This window comes from Opisthocomus hoazin, chromosome 3 (genome assembly GCF_030867145.1).
Source record: "Opisthocomus hoazin isolate bOpiHoa1 chromosome 3, bOpiHoa1.hap1, whole genome shotgun sequence".
Classification (NCBI taxonomy): domain Eukaryota; kingdom Metazoa; phylum Chordata; class Aves; order Opisthocomiformes; family Opisthocomidae; genus Opisthocomus; species Opisthocomus hoazin.
The window spans coordinates 7,091,699-7,112,026 of NC_134416.1; the positions used below are offsets into that span (position 1 = coordinate 7,091,699).

A 20,328-nucleotide genomic window follows, 5' to 3' on the forward strand; every position below is an offset into this window, starting at 1 on the left:
GACCTATCCTGGTGCCTTTGTGCAGCCCATGCGCTATAAAAAGCAGATCTAGACGCATTCTCAATTTACCTGATGTTTCATAGGGTTCAAAGGCAGAGCATCTAGGTGGCTTTCTCTCTTCTCTGTTTTCATAAGCCTTTCTTCTCCTGCAATACAGATAACTTACTCCTGTTTGGGGGAACAACAACCAGCTATCGTCATTGATTGCAAGTGCTCACACAACTTTCTACTACATTGTTGGATAAAAATTGTAAAATGCATACAGAGAAAATGAGAAATATGAGCCGTTACTGATAGTTGTTCTACTGCTCCTTGTAACTTTCCATGTGTTTTAGTTTGGCCTGGATAAATGTCAGGTGCCCACCAAAACCACTCTATCGTTCCCCCTCCTCAGCTGGACAGGGGAGAAGAAATATGATGAAAGGCTCGAGGGTCGAGAAAAGGGCAGGGAGAGATCACTCACCAATTACCGTTATGGACAAAACAGACTGACCTTGGGGAGAAAAGGGAGTTTAACTCATCACCAGTCAAATCAGAGTAGGATAGTGAGAACTAAAAATAGATCTTAAAACACCTTCCCCCTACCCCTCCCTTCTTCCTGAGCCCAACTTCACTCCCATTTCTCTACCTCCTCTCGCCGAGTGTCACAGGGGAACGGGGCATTGGGGTTATGGTCAGTTCATCACACATCGTCTCTGCCGCTCCTTGTCCCTCAGGGGGAGGACTCCTCACACTCTTCCCCTGCGCCAACGTGAGCTCCCTCTCATAGGAGACAGTTCTGCTCAAACTTCTCCCAAATGAGTCCTCCCCATGGGCTGCAGCTCTACGCGAACTGCCCCAGTGTGGATCCTTCCTTCAGGAATAGGCTGCTCCAGCGTGGGTCCCCCATGGGGTCACAAGCCCTGCCAGCAAACCTGCTCCGGCGTGGGCTCCTCTCTCCACATGTCTGTAGGTCCTGGCAGGAGCCTGTTCCAGCGTGGGCTCCCCACGGAGTCACAGCTTCCTTCAGGCATCCACCTGCTCCAGCGTGGGGTCCCTTCCATGGACTACAGGTGGATATCTGCTCCATCGTGGACCTCCATGGACTGCAGGCGGACAACCTGCCTCACCATGGTCTTCAGCATGAGTTGCAAGGGAAGGCTCTGTGTTCCGGCATCTCGAGCACCTCCTCCCCCTTCCTTCTTCACTGAGCTTGGTGTCTGCAGAGCTGTTTCTCTCTTCATCCTGCTCTAACTGCTGTCTCACTGCAGTTCTTTTTTTCTTCCCCTTCTTAAATATCTTATCACAGAGGTGCTACCACCGTTGCTGATTGGCTTGGCCTTGGCCAGCGGTGGGTCCATCTTAGAGCCGGCTGGCACTGGCTTTATCAGACATGGGGGAAGTTTCTCACAGCTTCTCACAGAAGCCACCCCTGTAGCTCTCCCTGCTATCAAAACCTTGCCATGCAAATCCATAATACCATGAAATCCTGGGAAATAAAATCACAGTTTAATAAATAGTTTTATTTTAAATCTGAGCAGTGCAAATTTCAAATATGAGTAAGTTATACAAGCAATGTTTTTTGACAGAACTGAAACCTTTTGATTGATGGTGGCCTAATGCAAACTCGGTTTATGTTCTAAGTATAAATGTGTTGTTTGGGAAATTTTTGTATTAAACATGCTGTGATCTGTCCAATTACATCTCCTCCCACAAAAGATATACTAATCCAGACATTGATCCTTTAGTACAGAGCAGCTCGTATTTGCTGGTAGAATAGCATCCATCTGCTTTTTTTTCATGAATACACATAAAAAAAACGTACTGTGACACCATCAAGCAGCAACCTTTGCAGAAGGTGACAAGAGGATATAAGGAAAAAGGAAAGCGAATACAACCATCTTCATAGTCCTTTCCAGCTCTTTTCCTATAGCTGCGAGGGTGTGTTTTGCACAGCACTATCTACATTGTGGGGAGATTTTAGCTCCACAGTGAGACATGTGTGAAGGACAGAGATTGACTTCTCTGTTGGATTGTTTGGACTGAGGGTCTTTGTACATGTGACAGCATTGCTGGGACCTAGTAGTTTTGGTATGGTTTGGGCAAAATGTACATGTAGAATGAGATACCATTATGATTACACATTGAGCTAGTTAGGTGGCTAGGAGGTATGGGTGGTTAAAATCTCTCTTTGGTGCCAACTGCTTGATTAGAAGTGAAAGGCTATCCACAAGTGGATTTTTTGTGGAAACCCCTAGGACGAATGGAGACTGTGAATTTTAATCTCTGTATTTTATTTTCTTGACACTTCTGTTACATAGGGCAGCTTTTATGTCCCATCTGAAAACTGCATGCAGCATGCATACAAATGGCATAAGGACCTCTGTCTTCTGCTCTTGAATGCTCAAAGAGGACTTCACATGTACTACACCCTCATAATGAAGGAAATTCCTGGTTTACCACACCTGAAGTTGGGTAAGTGAAGAAACATTTAAAATCACTGAATATTTTACAGTGCTGCATTTTCTATACACATTTTAGTATCAATATTCTTAGGCTGTTCAGAGTTTCAGAGCATTTTTGTTCCTGTTTTCTGATTAATGTTTATTTTGGCATGCTGTTAAAAATGACTGTCTTCTCAGCTTGTGCAAATCCTCTATTAGGAAGTGGCCTGATGTGTAGAGGGGTAAAATATTTTGATAAATTTCTCAAAATAATTGCCTTTCAGTGATTGTTGGCCTCAGTTGCTTTTTGAAGTCTTGAACTTCCAGTTCTGAACTGCCAGAAAACTGGGGAAGACTCTAGCATATTTTTTTCTCTTAAGAAAGCAATTTTTTAAAACTGAAAAGAAAGATCTGAAAGGTAGTATGAGTGTTTTTGAAACATACCCCCTCATTTACAATTTGTCAATTACATAATTACAATTTTCTCTTTAAAATGATTCTGCTTTTCTTCCTGATTCAATTGTTTAATAGATTTTCTGGTTTTGGCAGCAGCTTTTATTTTTGGCTGATCAGGCCTGTTAGGTCCAATGTGCAAGTGCTGACTGGCTGGATTTGAGGAAAGGATCTCTGTAATTTGTGTTTAGTCATGTTTGTAATGACAGTGGGAATTCCTGTGAAAATGAGGCACATCCCTCACTAATTCCTGCTCTCCCACCTGTTTCTTTGAATTCAGGGAATGTGGCTCAAGATTTCACGTCTGTGGTTTTGTGTCTCTGTATTGGTATATACAGGTTTGGAAGTTATCTGTTTGTTATGTTGCAGAGACAATTTAATTAGGAGAGTCGATTGCATTGGCCAATGGATTTAAAAAGGGAGCAGAAAACATTGTCCAGTTTCACTGTACAGTGATTGCGCACAAGAGCTATCTGACTTAATACATTATGCTTTACAGACTTATGGGCTTGATGGCTCCTATTTTCCACTTCATGTCTTGTTCCCCAACATACATTTCCCTTCAAGATACCCTAAAATTCATAGGGTGGGAAGAGCACATACTGTATTATTCAGTCCAGTTGTAAGAAAAAAGAAAATACAACATTTTTATTTGCAACTTACGAACTCTCAGACAGAATCCAACATGCAACAAAACTCATGCTTCAGTCATCTTGGTTACCAGGCACATAGAATAGATTATTTGTGTTTCACCTGAACAGGCTTATAGATTGGGAGACAGTTGTTACATATGGTTGGTTGACCCCAACTCGAGAACCACCCCAGAATACATATTGGCTTTCTAAATACAATTAGCTTGATTTTCAAATGACTGCTAGTACTGAAGCAGGCACTTAATTAGCAAATGTACTTGTTGTAACGCATGTAAATTTTCTAAATGCAAATACCCTTTTTAGCCTCTTGAACAGAGTGCTATTTGCGTCATTTTATTCACAGTCTGAAAATCTACTGAAGATTTGGTTTTAAGGCTAATCTTCTGACTCCTGTTGCAAAACTCAGCAAAATCACGGGGTGTAAGATTCACCCAGTATGATGAAGAGGAAGCAAATTTTTATGCCTGTCTCTTTACAATCATTGGAAAGAAACAGGCCCATTTAGGACAATAAAATTTGTTATCTGACAGGCAGTGATTTCTACCTTAGGATGGCATGAACTGCATCTTGTACTTGCTCATTTTTCTCCGCTGACCAGTGGGACAATGTAAATGACTCATTCAATTGTAAACATCTGTATCACTCAGATTAATCTTGCATAGTTTTCTAAAGATAGTTAAGATAAATCCAAGAGTATGTATCTCAGAAGTCTTTCCTAATTCTTTTTTCCTGACTCCTTGGGTAGTATATTAAAAAAGTAATAGGGTAGTTTAGATATTAAAAGTGAGAATGATGGTTTCCAAGATTTTACCAGCTGAGGATAGCTCTTTTCAAGGTGCTACCCATCTCAGTCAGTCCTTTCCCATTCTTTAGTACTATTTAAGAAGCGTCATTTGGGGACTGGGGAGGGGAATGACCTGTTGGTTTTTCTACTTTGTGTCATTATGGATACTAATAGAAATCTCCACATTGCAAAATCAAGCTGACAAACTTGTGGACAGTTGATTTATATCTTCCTTTGCCTTACAGTCTGTGGTACATTTAAAGTGCAGTGTCCCTGTGCTGGATTCTCTCAGGACTACATCAAAGCACTGCTACTTGCTGTAGGAGTGGAGAGGTACTTCACATTCCACAAGGCAATACAGAGATGCCCAATCTTTTACTAGTCTGACATCTGGTATCACTTACACAGTCCTGTGTAGCACAGTAAGGAGAACCATTTCTTACACATCATTTGCTCAGATTTTACAGTTGTGAGACTTTGCATTCCATTCTGGAGTTGGATATAAATACCAAAATTCTAATAAAAGAGAGACTAGACAAGGAAAAACCAAATTCTGTTGTCTTTGTCCTGACAATAGCATTCCAAAACTACAGGTTTAGTGGTCCAGGTTACATGAGCAGAAGTCGAACCTGCACCTGTCCCTGTACAAGGTGGTTTGTGGAGTGTCCACATCCAAACAAAAACTTGTGTGTCGGGTAAGAATATCAAATGACCTATTTCTCACATGAATAAACAGCAGCGCATTAACATTTCACATCTACTGTTCTCAAACCTGATCTATTCCTTTGTGTTTTTTCCCTAGAGGAGCTGTCTGTGGAAGAGACGTTATCTCAGCTTTGTACGGAGCTGCAGGTATTTTCTGCAACAGAATCTTCCCACATGTTTTTCAAGTCCATTTTTCAACTGCACTGAGACAGCCCAGTCATGTATCAGGGACGGGAAAAAGGGAATTTTGTGCCATCAGAAAGTTTGTTGAATGTTTCTTTTCCACCAACAATTTCACATAATTTTGTTTAGTCACTTATGAGATGTTTCTGTCACTTTTAACAAGTCACCAGCTGGATTGCTTTAACATCCTTCAGTGAGCTTAGCCCTGAGTATCAGAGTATACAGAAAAAAATTATTTGGGGGGTAGATTGCAATTACAGCTTTTATGCTGACAGAAGAAAATATACTTTGGCAGATTGTACAACCATTTTGTTTCAAATAAAAATGCATAAATGTGTAGGGAGACTCATGGGAAGAAAAAAGTGATTTTGGCACAGAAGTGACTGACTCTTGAATTTGCTTCTGACATGTTTATTTCAAGTGAGACACAGACAGGTTGTCAAGATTCCTAGAAAGAAGTTCAAGCATCAGGTGATCATTGGGGAAAATGCTTTATAATCAGAAATTGAATAGGTTTGATTTGCTCAGTTTATTAGCAGAAGGGACAACGGAGGGAAGAATGACAAAATAACAATTAACAGAGGGAAGTTGGAGCCAAACCAAACTGAAAACACATTCATACTCCAGTTATGAACAATGGGTTAATGTTTGTCAGTCACTGGTGGAAAATGTTTGAAATGGCAAATATCTTAATTTTAAGTAATGACTAGATTACTTTGCAAGAAATCTGATTTCATGTAAATTTGATTTAGAGAAACATAAATCGTTGGGCTCAGCTCTACTAGATTTAGAAGCTGTTAGGCTATAGGAGGTCAGACAACACAGTCTAGAGTCTGCTTTGGACTTCTTTGCTATGAGTCTAGGAAAGTCCAAATTGGCTTGGCATACATCAGAAAATGCCAGCATTAATTTATCTGTATTTTCTAACTCCTGTCCAGTTCTTATTCTCCAAAAAAGCTTATTGACTTGTTTTGCCTGGCAATATTAATAAGCCAGGCTGCTTTGACTGTTGTTTGAAAGCTGCTGGGAACAGCATAGCAACAGATAGGTGACCACAACAGCCAGAACAGCTGCTTCTCTGTGGTGTTATAAAACCTGTGGTTTTCCTGTACATCGTGAAAATGTTTTACCTTAGCATCCTGGGATGACAGCTTTCTTTAAAACTATGCAAAATTTGATGAAAATGGCAGTGAACTTGAAGAGACTCTCAACACATAAATGCTGAGATCTTCTATGATACTGGTGATACATAGGTGCAGCATTGCCCATCTGACCATCACTACAGAGTAAGTGCTGAAGTCATATGTATCTTGGTATGGTGTACAGATGAGTACTGGCAATGCTTTCCCAGTATTTTGCCTCTAGAAAATGTGAGCTGAAACCATTTTTTTCAGCAGAACTTAAGAAAACCAGTCATTTATAAAGAAAGAAAATGCTATTGAAAACCATACAGAGAAGAGCCTGTGGGATTAGTCTCCCATTACTACCATGTTACCAGAGCCACATCCATTTTTAAAATTAAACACAAACAAAAGAAGGAAAAATAGTGAGTTTAACCTGCTATGGCTTTATATTCAACCCAAGAAGATAGCAGATACTCAATGCACGAGAAAGTGAAAGAGAAATACTTTTTAAATTGTGTAACTGATTTGTAAATAATTTAATAAAAATAACTCCTAAAAAAACCCTCTCAATTTCTTTTGTGTGACAGTGTTGTTAAAGGCAGACTACCCTGTGTGGGGTTTGAAAGGTGCAGTCACAGGGAACAGCCCAGCAGCAGAGAAGTGAATAAAGTAGCCAGAATCACATTTGGTGATCATTTTAGTTGCTGGATTTTTCTCTGAGGAACTGAGTCCCTGGAATTTGACCTGTGTCGCTAGTGTTGCTAAGCTCTTGTCCTGTGTGTAGCAGTGCAGTAAGACTCTCACAATTATAAGTAATGTTTTCCTTCCTTCCTTCCTTCCTTCCTTCCTTCCTTCCTTCCTTCCTTCCTTCCTTCCTTCCTTCCTTCCTTCCTTCCTTCCTTCCTTCCTTCCTTCCTTCCTCTCTTAAGAAGTTCTAAAGGTTAAGAACCAAGAAAATAGAAAAACAGCCATTGTACACCCATTCCTAGTATGACTTTCTTTAATAATGCGTCTTGGAAGACTGTGCTTTCAGATTATGATGTAAGAGGCAGCGTACTGACTACATAAAAAAAAATTGGCATACAGCATAGAAAATTCAGTGCAGTAGATAAAGCAGTGCCTTGACTCTGAAAAGCGAAATGTTTAGCCAGAATCTTTTGTCTACCAGCATCCCCCTGATTTTTCCAGTACCAGAATGGGTACTGGAGCTTTTGCTATTTCAGACGAGTCTTTAAAATAGAATAGCACCCAAACATTATAAACTCATTGAGAATAACTGTGTTATCCACACATTCATTTTCTCTGTTTCTCTCTCATACAGACAATTTGCTTTTAATCATGGCTTAGCTTGCAGTGTCACCAATCTGGAAAGTACCTGCATAATAAAATGTGAAAAATACACAGCTAGACTGAAGTCCTAGCCAAAAAAAAACCCAATAAAACAAAAACTGGCCAAGAACTGATAAGCAATTCCTCTGGTATTATTTCTGGAATATTTCTCATACTCTTTGTGCCAAAACATGGAGATAAAATGCAACGTCTGTCTCTTGCTAAAGGAATCGTGAAACCAGGGAGATTGGTATGCAGAGAGCTTGCTGCTGATGTGCACTTCCTGGGCTGCAGAGCTTTTCTGAAGAATTGCAGTCTAGAACTAGAGGGCATAGATGGTCCCAGCATGTCCTAATGCAGGAGAGAAGCCACAGCAGACTCAGGGATGTCTGTTTTCATTACGTGTTGAGGACACAGTGTTTTCGGTTTGAGTTTGTTGTTCGTTCCCCCCACCCACCTGATCACCCATCTGGTATCCTAGTATGATATGGCTGAGAAGGCTTCGTTTACTATCAGAAAGGAGATGACGGGCCATGGTTTATTATTTCAGAGCATCCAGCACCATCTGGTGGATAATTTGGAAGCCACTTTGATTTTTTTCAATTACTACATCTGCAGTGAAATGTCTGCAAAAATTAAGGTTGTTCCCAATTCTTGTTCTCCAATTGTGTAGCTGAGATCCTTTGTGCTAAAATATGTGGCTTTTAAAGAGTGAAAGCAAAAGTTTCACTGGTTTTATTTGGGGTAAAATAGCTGAAAATAGTAGCTTTAATAATAATTCTAAATCAAGAGGATTTTTGTCGTTGTTGTTGTTCCTAAAGGGACTTAAGCTAACACACTAACTGATTTTCGTTCATGACACTGTCTAGATCTCAAAATATCCTTTCTCTCCTCCAGCTGCTGAGCAATCCAGAGAAGATAGCAGAACAGATAAGCAAGGACCTCGCATGGCTTTGCTCCCACCTTCTGGCACTGTGGACCCAGTTCCTGGAGGTGGCAACTCTCCATCCAGAAGTCACAGCTTATCTGACTCAGGAACATCACATGCTAAGGGTAATGTTAAGGAGTTAAAAGCAAGTTTAGTAATAGTAACCTCCTGATAGACATTAATAATTCAGCTGGACGTATGTTTCCAATACTACTCTGCCCATATGAGTATTTATTGGCGATGGGGTGTGCAGGATGATAGGAGAAGAAAAGGTGAAGCCCAGGATTTGAAATTACAGATTGTGATTTCTGGAATGAAGGCTGTTGCTTTTATGAGCCCCAGGATCCTGTGTAAAATGAGTGCACTTTGAACACCAGAATCCAACATGGAAAGAAGATGAGTGGGAAGAGGTAGATATCGCCTGTACTTGCTAGATATATATAAATCAAAAACAAAACTACTATGAGGAATACAGATTTGTTCTCTTCACTGTGTCACATATATATATAGCTAATTCTCGTGTGCACACAACAAAATATTAATGTTGTTCATGTGGAAATTGCTTCTTGTGCTTGATAACAAAGAAGGTACAAAAGCACTTGTCTTCTGAGATAACTTTGTCAGATCTGCTTATCTGATTAGTTCAGCAAATGCTTGTGTCTTACATTAGGATGTTTTTGGTTATTGACCAGACATCAGCTCAGTACATCACCTGAGCTGAACTTATAGTCTGATCTAATCATCAGAGAAAGGACATAGAGAAAAGGGTAGGATTCACCTTGCTTAGCTTTAGAAGTCCACAGTGTATGTATAGACATCTCAGCTTGTGTTCTGGTTCCTGTCAAAGTCAGTGGAGGTGCAGTTACTCTCCAGAGTGACCAAAACAACTGTGTGGTTTCTCTCCCAGGAACATTGTTGAGCTTGCAAAAAGGAGGCATAAAATTCAGGATAAGTTGGCTGAGTGGCTGATGCTGAGAATCCCCTGATTAGTTTGACTAGGTCTCCCTTGACTGAGAGGAAAAGGACCAGTTCCATATGTTCCCAGATCCAGCAAGGTGAATCCCCAACCTGTTCCAGCCTCAACGGATGTCAGCTGCCTGCTTGACCTTTCATGAGTTACATTTTGTGTACTTCCGTTCCTCCCCATACAAACTGTGTGTAATAATACTTCCCCAGATTTGGAAAACAGGTTAAGAGTCCCGGATGAAAAGTCATGCTATGAAGATACAGTTGTTTTGAAGGGATGATAGTCCTTTTTTTAGAAGGATCATTTGTTAAAGTACAGCTGGGATTTAGGGAGATGCCAAGATGCTATGACATATGCTTTTCACTGCCTTTTTCTGACACTGTAACAGAGGTCACTTTTACAAATATTGTTAGTAATGTATGGGCTGCAGTTTAACAGCTTAGTACCTTTTATTGCATATTATGCTTGATTCATTTAAACTCAAAGCTTATTCCAGGGCAGACAGCAGCACTGAATTTTTTATAGCTTATTTCACACTCTGTGCTCTGCCAGCCACTTCAGATCTGTGGCTCTTTTGTAATTGATTATCCAACAATGAGCAGATCTAATGTCCATGAAGAGATTTGAAGAGCTCTCGTTCATAAGCATCATGACATAGGCATATGTGTTTCTGCCATGATAGGACTTATTCTGGGCTGGGAAATCAGATTTTCTTTACTCTTTTGGGAGTCACTGTGCATGTTCCTATAAAAGAGATAAATTATGAATTGTTATAATTAACTCACTCCGTTGCTATACAGTTTGTACAGTGGGAAAGGAAGAAATCTGCCCCACTTTAAGAATACAGGGAAAAAATAGGAAATTCGACAGCTTTTAGAAAAGTAGACAGAAGATGCACGTAAGCAAATCGTCATTTACTGTCAAGGGACACTTCATACCTTTCAGCAAAATATGCAGCAACACCGGCTGCTTTGTGCTGGAGTGGAAAAGTGAAGTAGAATTTGTCTTTTTTCTCTCACCAGAGTGGTGCAATGCAGACAGAGCAAGCTAAGGAATCTGGTCCTAACAGTCACTGCTCTTAGCCTGATTGGATTCAGTGCCTTTCAGCAGACCTTAGGTTTAACTTGTGTGTTTCTCCCCCAGGTGAGGAGATTCTCAGAAGCCTTTTTCTACTCCGAGCACCAGAAACTCGCTGTGCTGACATTCCAGGAAGGCCTGTAAGTAACCCACTAACCCTCCCCTGTCACTGAAACAACTGAAAATGTAGCGTAAAGCATTTTGCAATCAAGACTGCAGTGTTTTTGTGCTGGATATGGAGGAGTTTGTTTTGAGAGAAGTCACTGGGTCTGTTTTAGCTCTATGTTGTAAAAACATTGAAATCAGTGTCAAAAGTAAGTGACTCTGATCATGCCCCAGAAATTATTAATTTCAAGATTCCTATATTCTAGGCCTGTGATGCAGGAGATCCTCTTTCCCCACCTCTCTTCTCAGTTGCAGTTGAATACATTTCCCTTCAGAGTGTATCTTCACCAACACCACCAGCCTCAGCACAGGCAGAAATATTTTTTTTCTGTTTTCCTTCAATTAACTTCCTAAACCCACTACACCAGATCCAGCACAGGTGCTTTTAATGGGAAATGATTGCTGACAAGCAACAAAAGGTTAACAGTTAAAAATGTGCTTTTTACCATCCCTAACATACATTTTTGGTGGTAGGCAGTTGTGGATTTCTTTCGGTGTTTAGTCCAGCCCTGCTTTACGTAGCACAAAGGATCTTTAATTGCAGACAGGAGCATTAAACAGTCAATGCAAAGCAGTGGATGTTCACTAGATGCAGCAGTGGAGGACAGGAATGGGGAATACTGCCACATTAGCTGGAGGAACCGTGGGACTAGTGTGAGCTCGGGGGTGATAATTAATTGACCAAGAATCAACTGTGCAAAACGGGCTGGAAAAAAAAACATTGTACTGGCCTGCATTAATAAAAATATGCTGTAAAACATTGGCAAGGTAAGTATTTCCATCTGCTTGACACTTCTTCCTTGGAACCAAGCTGGGCAGTAGGAGGAGCCAGTTTTAAAGCTACACAAGGGCAAATCCTGCCTTCAGTTTTAGCCAGTGATCCCAAGTTGATCATATGAAAAATACTCAGGACCTGACCCTTGAAGGCAGAGTTCAAAGCAAGATGCTCAGATTTGAATTTCTGAGTAATGAGGGATGTCCAGACCATTTATCCACTGAAACAGCCGGTCACCAGGGGGGGACCACACTACCAGTGTGGAAACCCATCTTTCAGAAAGGCCTTAAAGGCCATGACGTCAGGTCCTGTGACATTGATGAGGTTTAAGGAAGACATCTGCTTCTGACCTAGTGCAAAGAAGAAAATTACTTTCTCAGAGCTGTCACTAGGGACATTAATGCTGATTCAGAGTTGATGGAAAGGGCCATGACTTCATCAGTGGATGGGTTGTACAAGGCTACCTTGTTCTGCCAAATTAGACCAGCACCGTGGCTGCAGGGACCCAGCTGTGCTCACTTAGTCCTACCATGTCAGGTTTGAAGTGAGCTATGTACAAGGAAAACCTTGTGTCAGGATCCTGGGAGGAGGGCACAGACAGTCATGGCTCCGTTCAAGCAAACATAACCCTGCACAGGGGGAAGCCTAATTGCATGAAGTGCTTTTATGTCTCCAGGCAGCCACAGAACTAGCCCATTTCCTACAGATAAACATAATTTTTCCTCAAAGATTATCAAGCAGACTGAATAAAAAAATAATGAAATAGTTTACAAACTTTAAAAGTTTTTCTATGTAGTAAATTTGGTCTATACAGGCCTCATGGCAGAGTCATGTTTTCTTTTTGATTTTTCTAGATGTAGTTGGAAAAACAGTCTTGACTGCCAGAGTATTGTTGATGTTAGGGGTGGCAGTAGGGAATATTAATTGCATTCACAGAGTCTCCAGGGGAGATCAGCTCTCAGCATGCCAGGTGCTGTACAACCACCTCAAACAGTAACAGTTTTTTCCCCCAGTTCTTTCTTTCTTTGTACCAGACAAGAGCTTTTTTTGCCTCCTGTACTGTTGTTGTGAGTTCTATGTGAGGCCATGCTCCTACATGCCTGGCAGCATTTGACTGCTTAGACAGAAGAGGATACACCTTCAATAGGTAGGGTATCACACAGGGTGGGAGCCTCAAGCAGGTGACATATGCTCCCAATATCTTACAGAAAAAATATTTATTCTCACACCTTTCAATACCAGCAATTCATCTTTTGTGCCAGACATTTGTCTTGAAGCAAGTTTAGTTCATTATTTTCACACGTGGTCTTTAGTGAAATGCTGATGCTATTAATTAATATGTCAGTGAGGATGTTATTATGGTGCTGAGTTAACTCTAAACACGCAGATGTTGCTGCAGGCAAGAATGAGCAGTTAGCTTTTTGTGACTCCTGTCTGAGTCATGTTTTTAGCAAACAAAGACTTGTTTATCTTTAAGGAAAAAATAACTGGCCTTCAGGTGAGAGCAAATGATAGACAGCAACAATTATGTTCTGAAGCTGAAGCTGATATGCTGGTCTGATCAAGTTATTTGTGTCTGGACATTGGAATCTTCCATGCTGGCATGAATTACAAACCTGCTGTTTGAGTTTTTCTTCATAATGTGCAAAGTGTGTTTTCTCCAGTTAACTGCTGATGATAATCTGAAATATTGCTGTTGTGCTGTCCTATGGGATCTGTGCAGATTTTCTTTCAGCTGACCATCTATGAAAAGCTTGTTATGTTCCTCTTTGTTGCTTAGGATACCCAGACTAATTCATCAAAGAGTCAGCACGAAGAAACAAACTTTGTATTTGATATTTTCCCCATTTTTTGAGAAAGTTGCTTAGATAGGAAAGCTCATCAGAATTAAAAAATATTGTATTTATTATAGCCAAATGCACATTTACATGCCAGTTTAATGTCACATTCACTGATGAAAGCCAGGTAACATTTTACATGGCCCAAAAGATGCAGACAGTTATTCTAGTTCTGCCGACAGGGCGTGGCTGAACTGATGTGTTTTAGCTCTTCCAGCTGCATACATACGTGAGGTATCGCAGTGCTCTGGGGACTGGTATAAGTGAGACAGAGGGCCTGCCATGCATCCTTCTTGGACTCATTCCTCTCTGTACCCCTCAACCAAATTTTTTATTATTGCTTCCTGCATCTGGGTTTTGAAACCCTTGCCACAGCCAGAGTGATAGACCTGCTTTCCTGACCAGAAAGCCAGCTGAGGGATCCAGTCTCAACCAGCTTCAGTGACCCATGGGAGGACAGCAAAGAGTTATCGTAGCTAACAGGAGCCTGTGGCAGGGGCAGCTGGAACAATTTCTAAAAAGGGCAGAGATTTTGCAGAGAGGGAGTGTGCAAGTTGTAGGTTTTCTAATTGAGAGATAGTAATCACCTCACAGGAAACTTCCTAGGAGGGCTGGGTACCTCCTCATCAAGCAGTACTGCCTCCTCTTCTTTGAAGCATATTGCCTCTGTCCTCTGGCTACACATCCAGCTTTGCTGCCAGGTTTGCAGGAGTGATGGAGAAACAGCATGATAAATACTCAAACACTCAACTTCTTTTGTACTTTGCTGCCAGAATCCAAAGTCATGGACAGATTTCTACAGAAATTCGTAATTCAGAGTACTTCACCAGCATGCCCCCGCTGCCAGCAGAATGCCTTGACATAGATGGGGACTGGAACACACTCCCAGTTATCTTTGAAGATAGGTACATGGATATGCCTTGCAAAGGTGAGTGAAACATCACAAGGTACAGCATCATGAAACCGCTTGAGCTGAAGAAGGTTCACTTCCCCAGCCCAAGTTAAACAATCTCACATGCCTTGGGCTGACAGACTGTGATCCACAATGTAATAGAGTTGAATTCTTCTGTTTTCCCTAGTAGCAAACTAGAGTATTTTCTGTAGCTTAGTATTTTTCATCTTCAAAGTAAGCTGTTTAGTTACAAGAGCTGGAAGCCAAATCTAGAAAGAAAACATAATCTTTTGGACTTTTGTTACAGTACAAATTTGAGGGAAAAACAGTACTATGAATTTTATACCCAGTGTGACATCTAGTGGTAAGCAAACTCAGAACAAAAACCACAATTTCAGCATAAAGCCCAACAACGTCCACGAAAGACAGCATTGCTCTCCAAAAAAATATTTTACCCTTGAGTACCCAAGTCAAATATTTAGTTAAGAAATTATTTAGTTCCACAGATTTTTAGTAAAACCTCATAGCTCTTGGTTCCTTTTTCTTTTTACTCAACTATTAAGATTAGCGAAGAAGTAATATGTCTTAATATTATAGGTTACCGTAGTCTAGTAAATATGGCCTGTGGTACAAAATTTCCACTCTTCCAGAGTTATCCAACTGCCTATATTTTGACAATGCTCATTACAGATATTTAAACTGTTAAACTAAGTATTAAACTGACTCAGAAGCAAGAGCTATGCTATGAACAATGTCATGTGACAGCAGGAATAGAAAGAAGTTTCAGCTTTGTTTCACTTACCTGTGCTGTGAAAACTAGCACTTTAAATACAAGTGTACTGAGGAAAATACATTTTATTGATACTGTCTTCTTTGGCCTAACTGTAACTGTTTTGTGAGTACAATTCTAGTTAAATGTACTGAATTCTTTCTTTCTTTCAGATCAGAATTTGGAAGTTTTCCCAGGTTTTGAGGTTCCTGCAAACACTCAAATGAATGTAATAGATGACAATGAAGATTTTGCATCAAATGATGCTGCTGCAGTAATGAAAGGAGACTTTGGGAAAGGTACTCTGCTAATACACACAGACAGGATAAACAGGAATTCCTCCTGCATATACAGCGGTACCGAAGGTGCTGCTTATACAGCTAAAGATTTAAACCAGCACTCCACATCTCAGGTATGTACAGAGAACAAAGAAGGCCAAAGAAAACCTGAAGATATTTTTGTTTCAAGTAAGGAAACTACTTCTGACTCAAAGCCAGGCAATACAGAATGCACAGCGGAAGACTTTAAAACACCTGACGAAATTTTATTAAAAGACAATAGACTTGTGGCAGATGTTACTTATGGAGATACGAAACCTAGCAATAAGGATTCCCAAAAAAGTGAGCCTATATTAATTGTTAGTGCTCAGTATGAGTGTGGAGCATGTGGAACTGATGACTTGGAAGACAGGACTGAAATACCTAAAATAAATGAATCTAGTCATCCCGAGAATGGTTTCACTTCGTCTGAGCTTGCACTGAATGAATTAGCCAGTCTTGAAAAAACAGGAGATCCAGACACCAAGGCTCTGCTCCCTGTTTTGAAAGCTTTGCCCACACAGAGCTTTGAAGGGAAATTGTTCACAAAGGAGCAACGAGGTGAAGAGGGTGAAGAATTTACCCTGATGTCAGGGGTTATAAAAAGATCCTCCTCTATAATATCTGATTCAGGCATTGAAAGTGAACCAAGTTCGGTGGCATGGTCTGATGCTCGTAGCCGGGCACTGGAGCTGCCCAGCGATCGAGAGATCCTGCACCACTTGGTACGAAGGCATGCCATTCACCGAAATTCCCTGGAGGGTGGTCACACAGAAAGCAATACCAGCTTGCCCAGTGGGATCCAAGCATCTCTTACATCCATAAGCTCTTTGCCCTTTGAGGAAGAGGAGAGGGAAGTGGAGCTTACCAAACTGACAAAATCTGTCTCCGCTCCTCAGATCAGTAGCCCAGAGGAGCCTGCGGAGGAGGTGGATATATCCAAACACAGTGAAGTAACCTCAGAAGATTCAGGAGGAAACTTAAAAAGTTGCACTGAAACAGAGGGTGGAGATGGAAAATTAATCGTGGACTTTTCTCAGTGTCAAATCGCCACTGAAAGTGGACAACTAGAACCAAAAGGACATCCCAAACCCTGCATCAAACAAGGTAACAGTAACACTGAGTTACCAGGGAAGGAGGAGAAGGAAGGTTTTCCAGAGTCTTACTGTAGTTTGGAAAACGCAAGACCACCCATTTGTCCAGAGAAGCTACAAGATAATGTTTCTGAGTTCCAGTCACTGGAGAGCAATGGTGAGTGCAGCTTGAAAACACCAAGGGCTTGTAACTACTTGGACAAAAATATAGATAAGTTTGATACATGCACTGATGATTCAAAGGATAAACTTGAGCCGAACAGTTTAAAAATACCACGAGGCTTTTATTCCAATAGCAGAATTTTAGGAGAAGAGAGTTGCTCACAAAGAATAAAGATGGTACCAGATTTTTGCTATCCTGTTCCAGCTCCTTCAGAGACCTCAGCTGAATTTGGCTCAATGCAAGGAGAATGTGGCAGCTCTCTTGCTGATGTGAGCCCAGCAGTTTATGCAGATATGCAGGGGTTACAAGAAATTGAGCTCAACGACTCACCTGCCTCAGCAGACCATGCTGCAGGATCCTACCAGGCTGAACATCTGCAGGAACCCAACAGGCAAGAGCATAAACTTGTAGCTAATGGCACTGGGTTTCATTTGACGACAACAGAGGGAGTAGCCCTGGAAAGCAGAAAGGCTGTTGATGTGGTTAACCTATCCGTCTCTTGCACAGCCACGTGTCTTCCCTTTTCTTCTGTGCTCAAAGAGACCCCTGCTATGGTTGGCTTCTCTGCAAAGCAGGCTGCATTCCCCATCACACGCCAGCCTCTGGGCTCTTTTGGAGTTGTCTCATCTAATTCAAATGAGGTGGATGAAGAAACCAATGAAAGGATGCTGAAGTAAGAAAATCTAATTATTTTCTTCATTAATAATATTATAATGCGAAGAAACCCTGACAAAGTTCAGAGCCCTAATACAGTAAGCATAGGGTAAACTTGGATTCAGAGACAGCCAAAGTAAATAATCCAAGTTGACAAACAGTTAATATAGACTAAATATTTTAAACAGACAGGAAGAATGAAAAGGCAGAGAAACCGAGATTGTCAAAGACATTAGGTCCTTAATACTCACGCAACTCACTAAGATTTAGGTGTCTTAATGTTCTTTAAGGTCTGGCCCTCCTTCATGAAGTCAGGTTTACCCAGACTTCAATATTGGTCTGAGATAGTCAGTTCACTATGGCAGTGCCATAACTTGCTTTTCTCTTCTGCTTAAATATTTGCAGTCATCAGCTAAACTATGAAACAGGAGCACAGATTGGATGGAGGGTCTCAGCTTCAGTTTCTCAAACTGGAAATATGGGAGAATTGGCATCCTGGGTAGCTGGATAAGAGGCATTTTATTTTTTTTCTTGCTTCATTGCCCACAGCAGCAGTGCCACATCATGACTTTGATGTCTACGTGGTCCATTTCACAGACTGACACACCAGCACAAGTGTACTTCCATTATATTTTGTTGTCTCTGCTGTACTGGGGGAAAACAACAGAATGAGAATGTTTCAACACATTCAGCTTCCCAACACTCTGGATCTCTGCAGATGTATTCATTTCCTACCCAAGGCTTTATTTCTATTTTTTTGAAAGCATCTTGAGGTTCATTTTGTAGATCCTGGTATAAGTCCTGCTTAATCTAAGCACAAAATTTGTTCCTTCTTATTGAAGCAAAATATTTAAGCACATATTCATGCACATGAATCCAGGGCTTCCAGCTCCATGGTCTGAATGCTAGATTTTTCATTCTTGTGTCCCTTTAAAGTCAGTAGGGCTGGTGTAAGTAACTGGTCACCTTTATATCAAGTGGCTTTAAGCTATCCCCAAGCTTTTAATGTTTATATCTCCTAACCTGGTCCACCCCGGTTTTCTACCTAATTCTATAATTTTGTTGTGATTATTAATTCATAAAAGCTCTGGACAAGTTTTGCTAAGTCAAAAAGCCACTGAAGAGTATAACACCTTCAGCCAGTAGAATGCTTCAGTGTGAATTCATGTGTCAGTTTAGGCCTTGAGCAGGAAAAGGTTTACCATAATTCTTTCAGCACTGAGCTGCTCTTCCTCTCAGTTACTAAATGTTTTCAAAAGAACCCAAAACCAAACCAAAATGAAGATGTTTACCACATAGATAATGAGGTGCATCTTTGAATTCCACGGTCTAAGAAATGGGCAGAATACCTTTTACCTGCATATAAATACCTCTGATGCTATCATTTTTTATTTTTGTATCAATATGGCTGATGACATTATTAAGATGATAAATTTTCTAATTCTGTATCTTATTCTCATTGTTATGGGCCACTAGCAGATTCTTTTTCATAAAGCCTTCTTTCCTCTGGAAAATGTGAGGTGCTAATGGGCTTTACCTATTCCCTGTATGTAGTCAAATAATTCAGAAACAGATTTTCTCTCCTGCATCCAGACAACCCTCAATAAGAATAGATAAGGAGTAGTATCCAGGTCTCTACTTAAATGTTGCAAACATAACTTCTTGCATATACCAGCCTCCTAATTTCTGGTCTGAAAGTTTGTTGTTGAACACCCGGTTCTATTGTGATTAATTAATGTATTCTCCAGTTTTTATCAGGCCAAAGAAAAATTTAAAAAAGAAATGAAGATTGAAGGATTTCTGTACAGTGACTTATCTGTACTAGCTTCTGATATGCCATATTTTCCACCAGAGGAAGAGGAAGAAAATTTGGAAGATGGAATTCACCTGGTCATTTGTGTCCATGGGCTGGATGGTAAGGCCAGCAGGAATTTTTGTTTGTAGGTAATTTTGGTGTTAACAAAAAAAACGGGCAGACATTCAGAAAGTATGAAAGAATGGAAAGTCTAAAGAAAGTATTTATCTTAGCTAAGTATTTAGTCCTTATTATATTATTCAGTCCATTGTAATAAAGGATCTAGGAGAATATTAAATATTTTCTCTAAGAAATGGGTGCTGCAACATTTTTGTTCTTTTTTAAACAGAATTCCATACCGAAGTACATCAGTCCTTTTGTGTACAGAAGTGCATTGCAGTAACTCTTGTCTTTCCACAGATGCTTGATTGTTTTGCAGTATGTCACCAGAATAAATATATTTTTTAACCCCCCCCAACACTATTATAGGGTAGATAGTGGCCAGCTTTGGAAAGTGACAGAAAAAAAATCATTATTCACCGCAGAATCATGGCCTGGAATTTTTTTTGTATATGCTTTCTAAGCAGAAAACAAATATGATAAATTTGAAACTTCACTTGACAAATTATTGGTATCAGTGGGAAAGGTGTAGATGTTAACCTTGAGACTACAGAGAAGAAGGGGTAGAGACTCTGAAATCTCAGGCATTCTCAGAAAAGTGGAAAACAAATACTTGCTGGCTTGAGCAAGGACAGTTTGCCATTCAGTATCTCAGTGGCAGTAAAGTTCTGCTCATGAGATGGAGGTTCCTCCTTTTCCAACAAAATGTTTCAGAAGACTTTGACATTCCGTAATATGGAATGGGTTATCTCCCAAAATATTAGGAGCCTGACATTATTTCAGCGCCATCTTTAATTGTGAATACGCAGAGGCGGGCTACTCTACATCCGAAGGTACAGCCCTGTACCCCAGTACATGTGCCGAGGTCCTGGGAGGGCTGCAGTGTCCCCTGGGGGTCTCACCAGCCGACTTCAGCTTTTTGTCTATTACTAGCCTTACCTCTGCTGTTCAGCAAATAGTGGACAGAGTTATTCTCGTCCTTAGTTTTGCCTTTTCTTCCCCACCATTTATGCAGTCCCCAGCAGCAGCACGTGAGGTCCAGGCCCACCTTGTGCAGCTTGTGGATATTCTCGCTCTCCCACTGCTTCAATGCATGATCCTACAGTGTGGTGAGCTGTCT

The 20,328-nt window shown here is 40.7% G+C and overlaps 1 protein-coding gene across 1 annotated transcript in view; it reads left to right on the forward strand.

Annotated features, from left to right (window-relative positions):
* Positions 1–20,328, forward strand: part of FAM135B (family with sequence similarity 135 member B) — a 218,949-nt gene that overhangs the window by 187,679 nt on the left and 10,942 nt on the right. Inside the window, exons 9-15 of the mRNA XM_075415511.1 lie at positions 2,301–2,454; positions 5,116–5,165; positions 8,552–8,707; positions 10,693–10,766; positions 14,178–14,332; positions 15,239–17,312; positions 19,042–19,208. Coding sequence (XP_075271626.1) covers positions 2,301–2,454; positions 5,116–5,165; positions 8,552–8,707; positions 10,693–10,766; positions 14,178–14,332; positions 15,239–17,312; positions 19,042–19,208 — 2,830 coding nt within the window. The remainder of the gene's footprint in view (positions 1–2,300; positions 2,455–5,115; positions 5,166–8,551; positions 8,708–10,692; positions 10,767–14,177; positions 14,333–15,238; positions 17,313–19,041; positions 19,209–20,328) is intronic.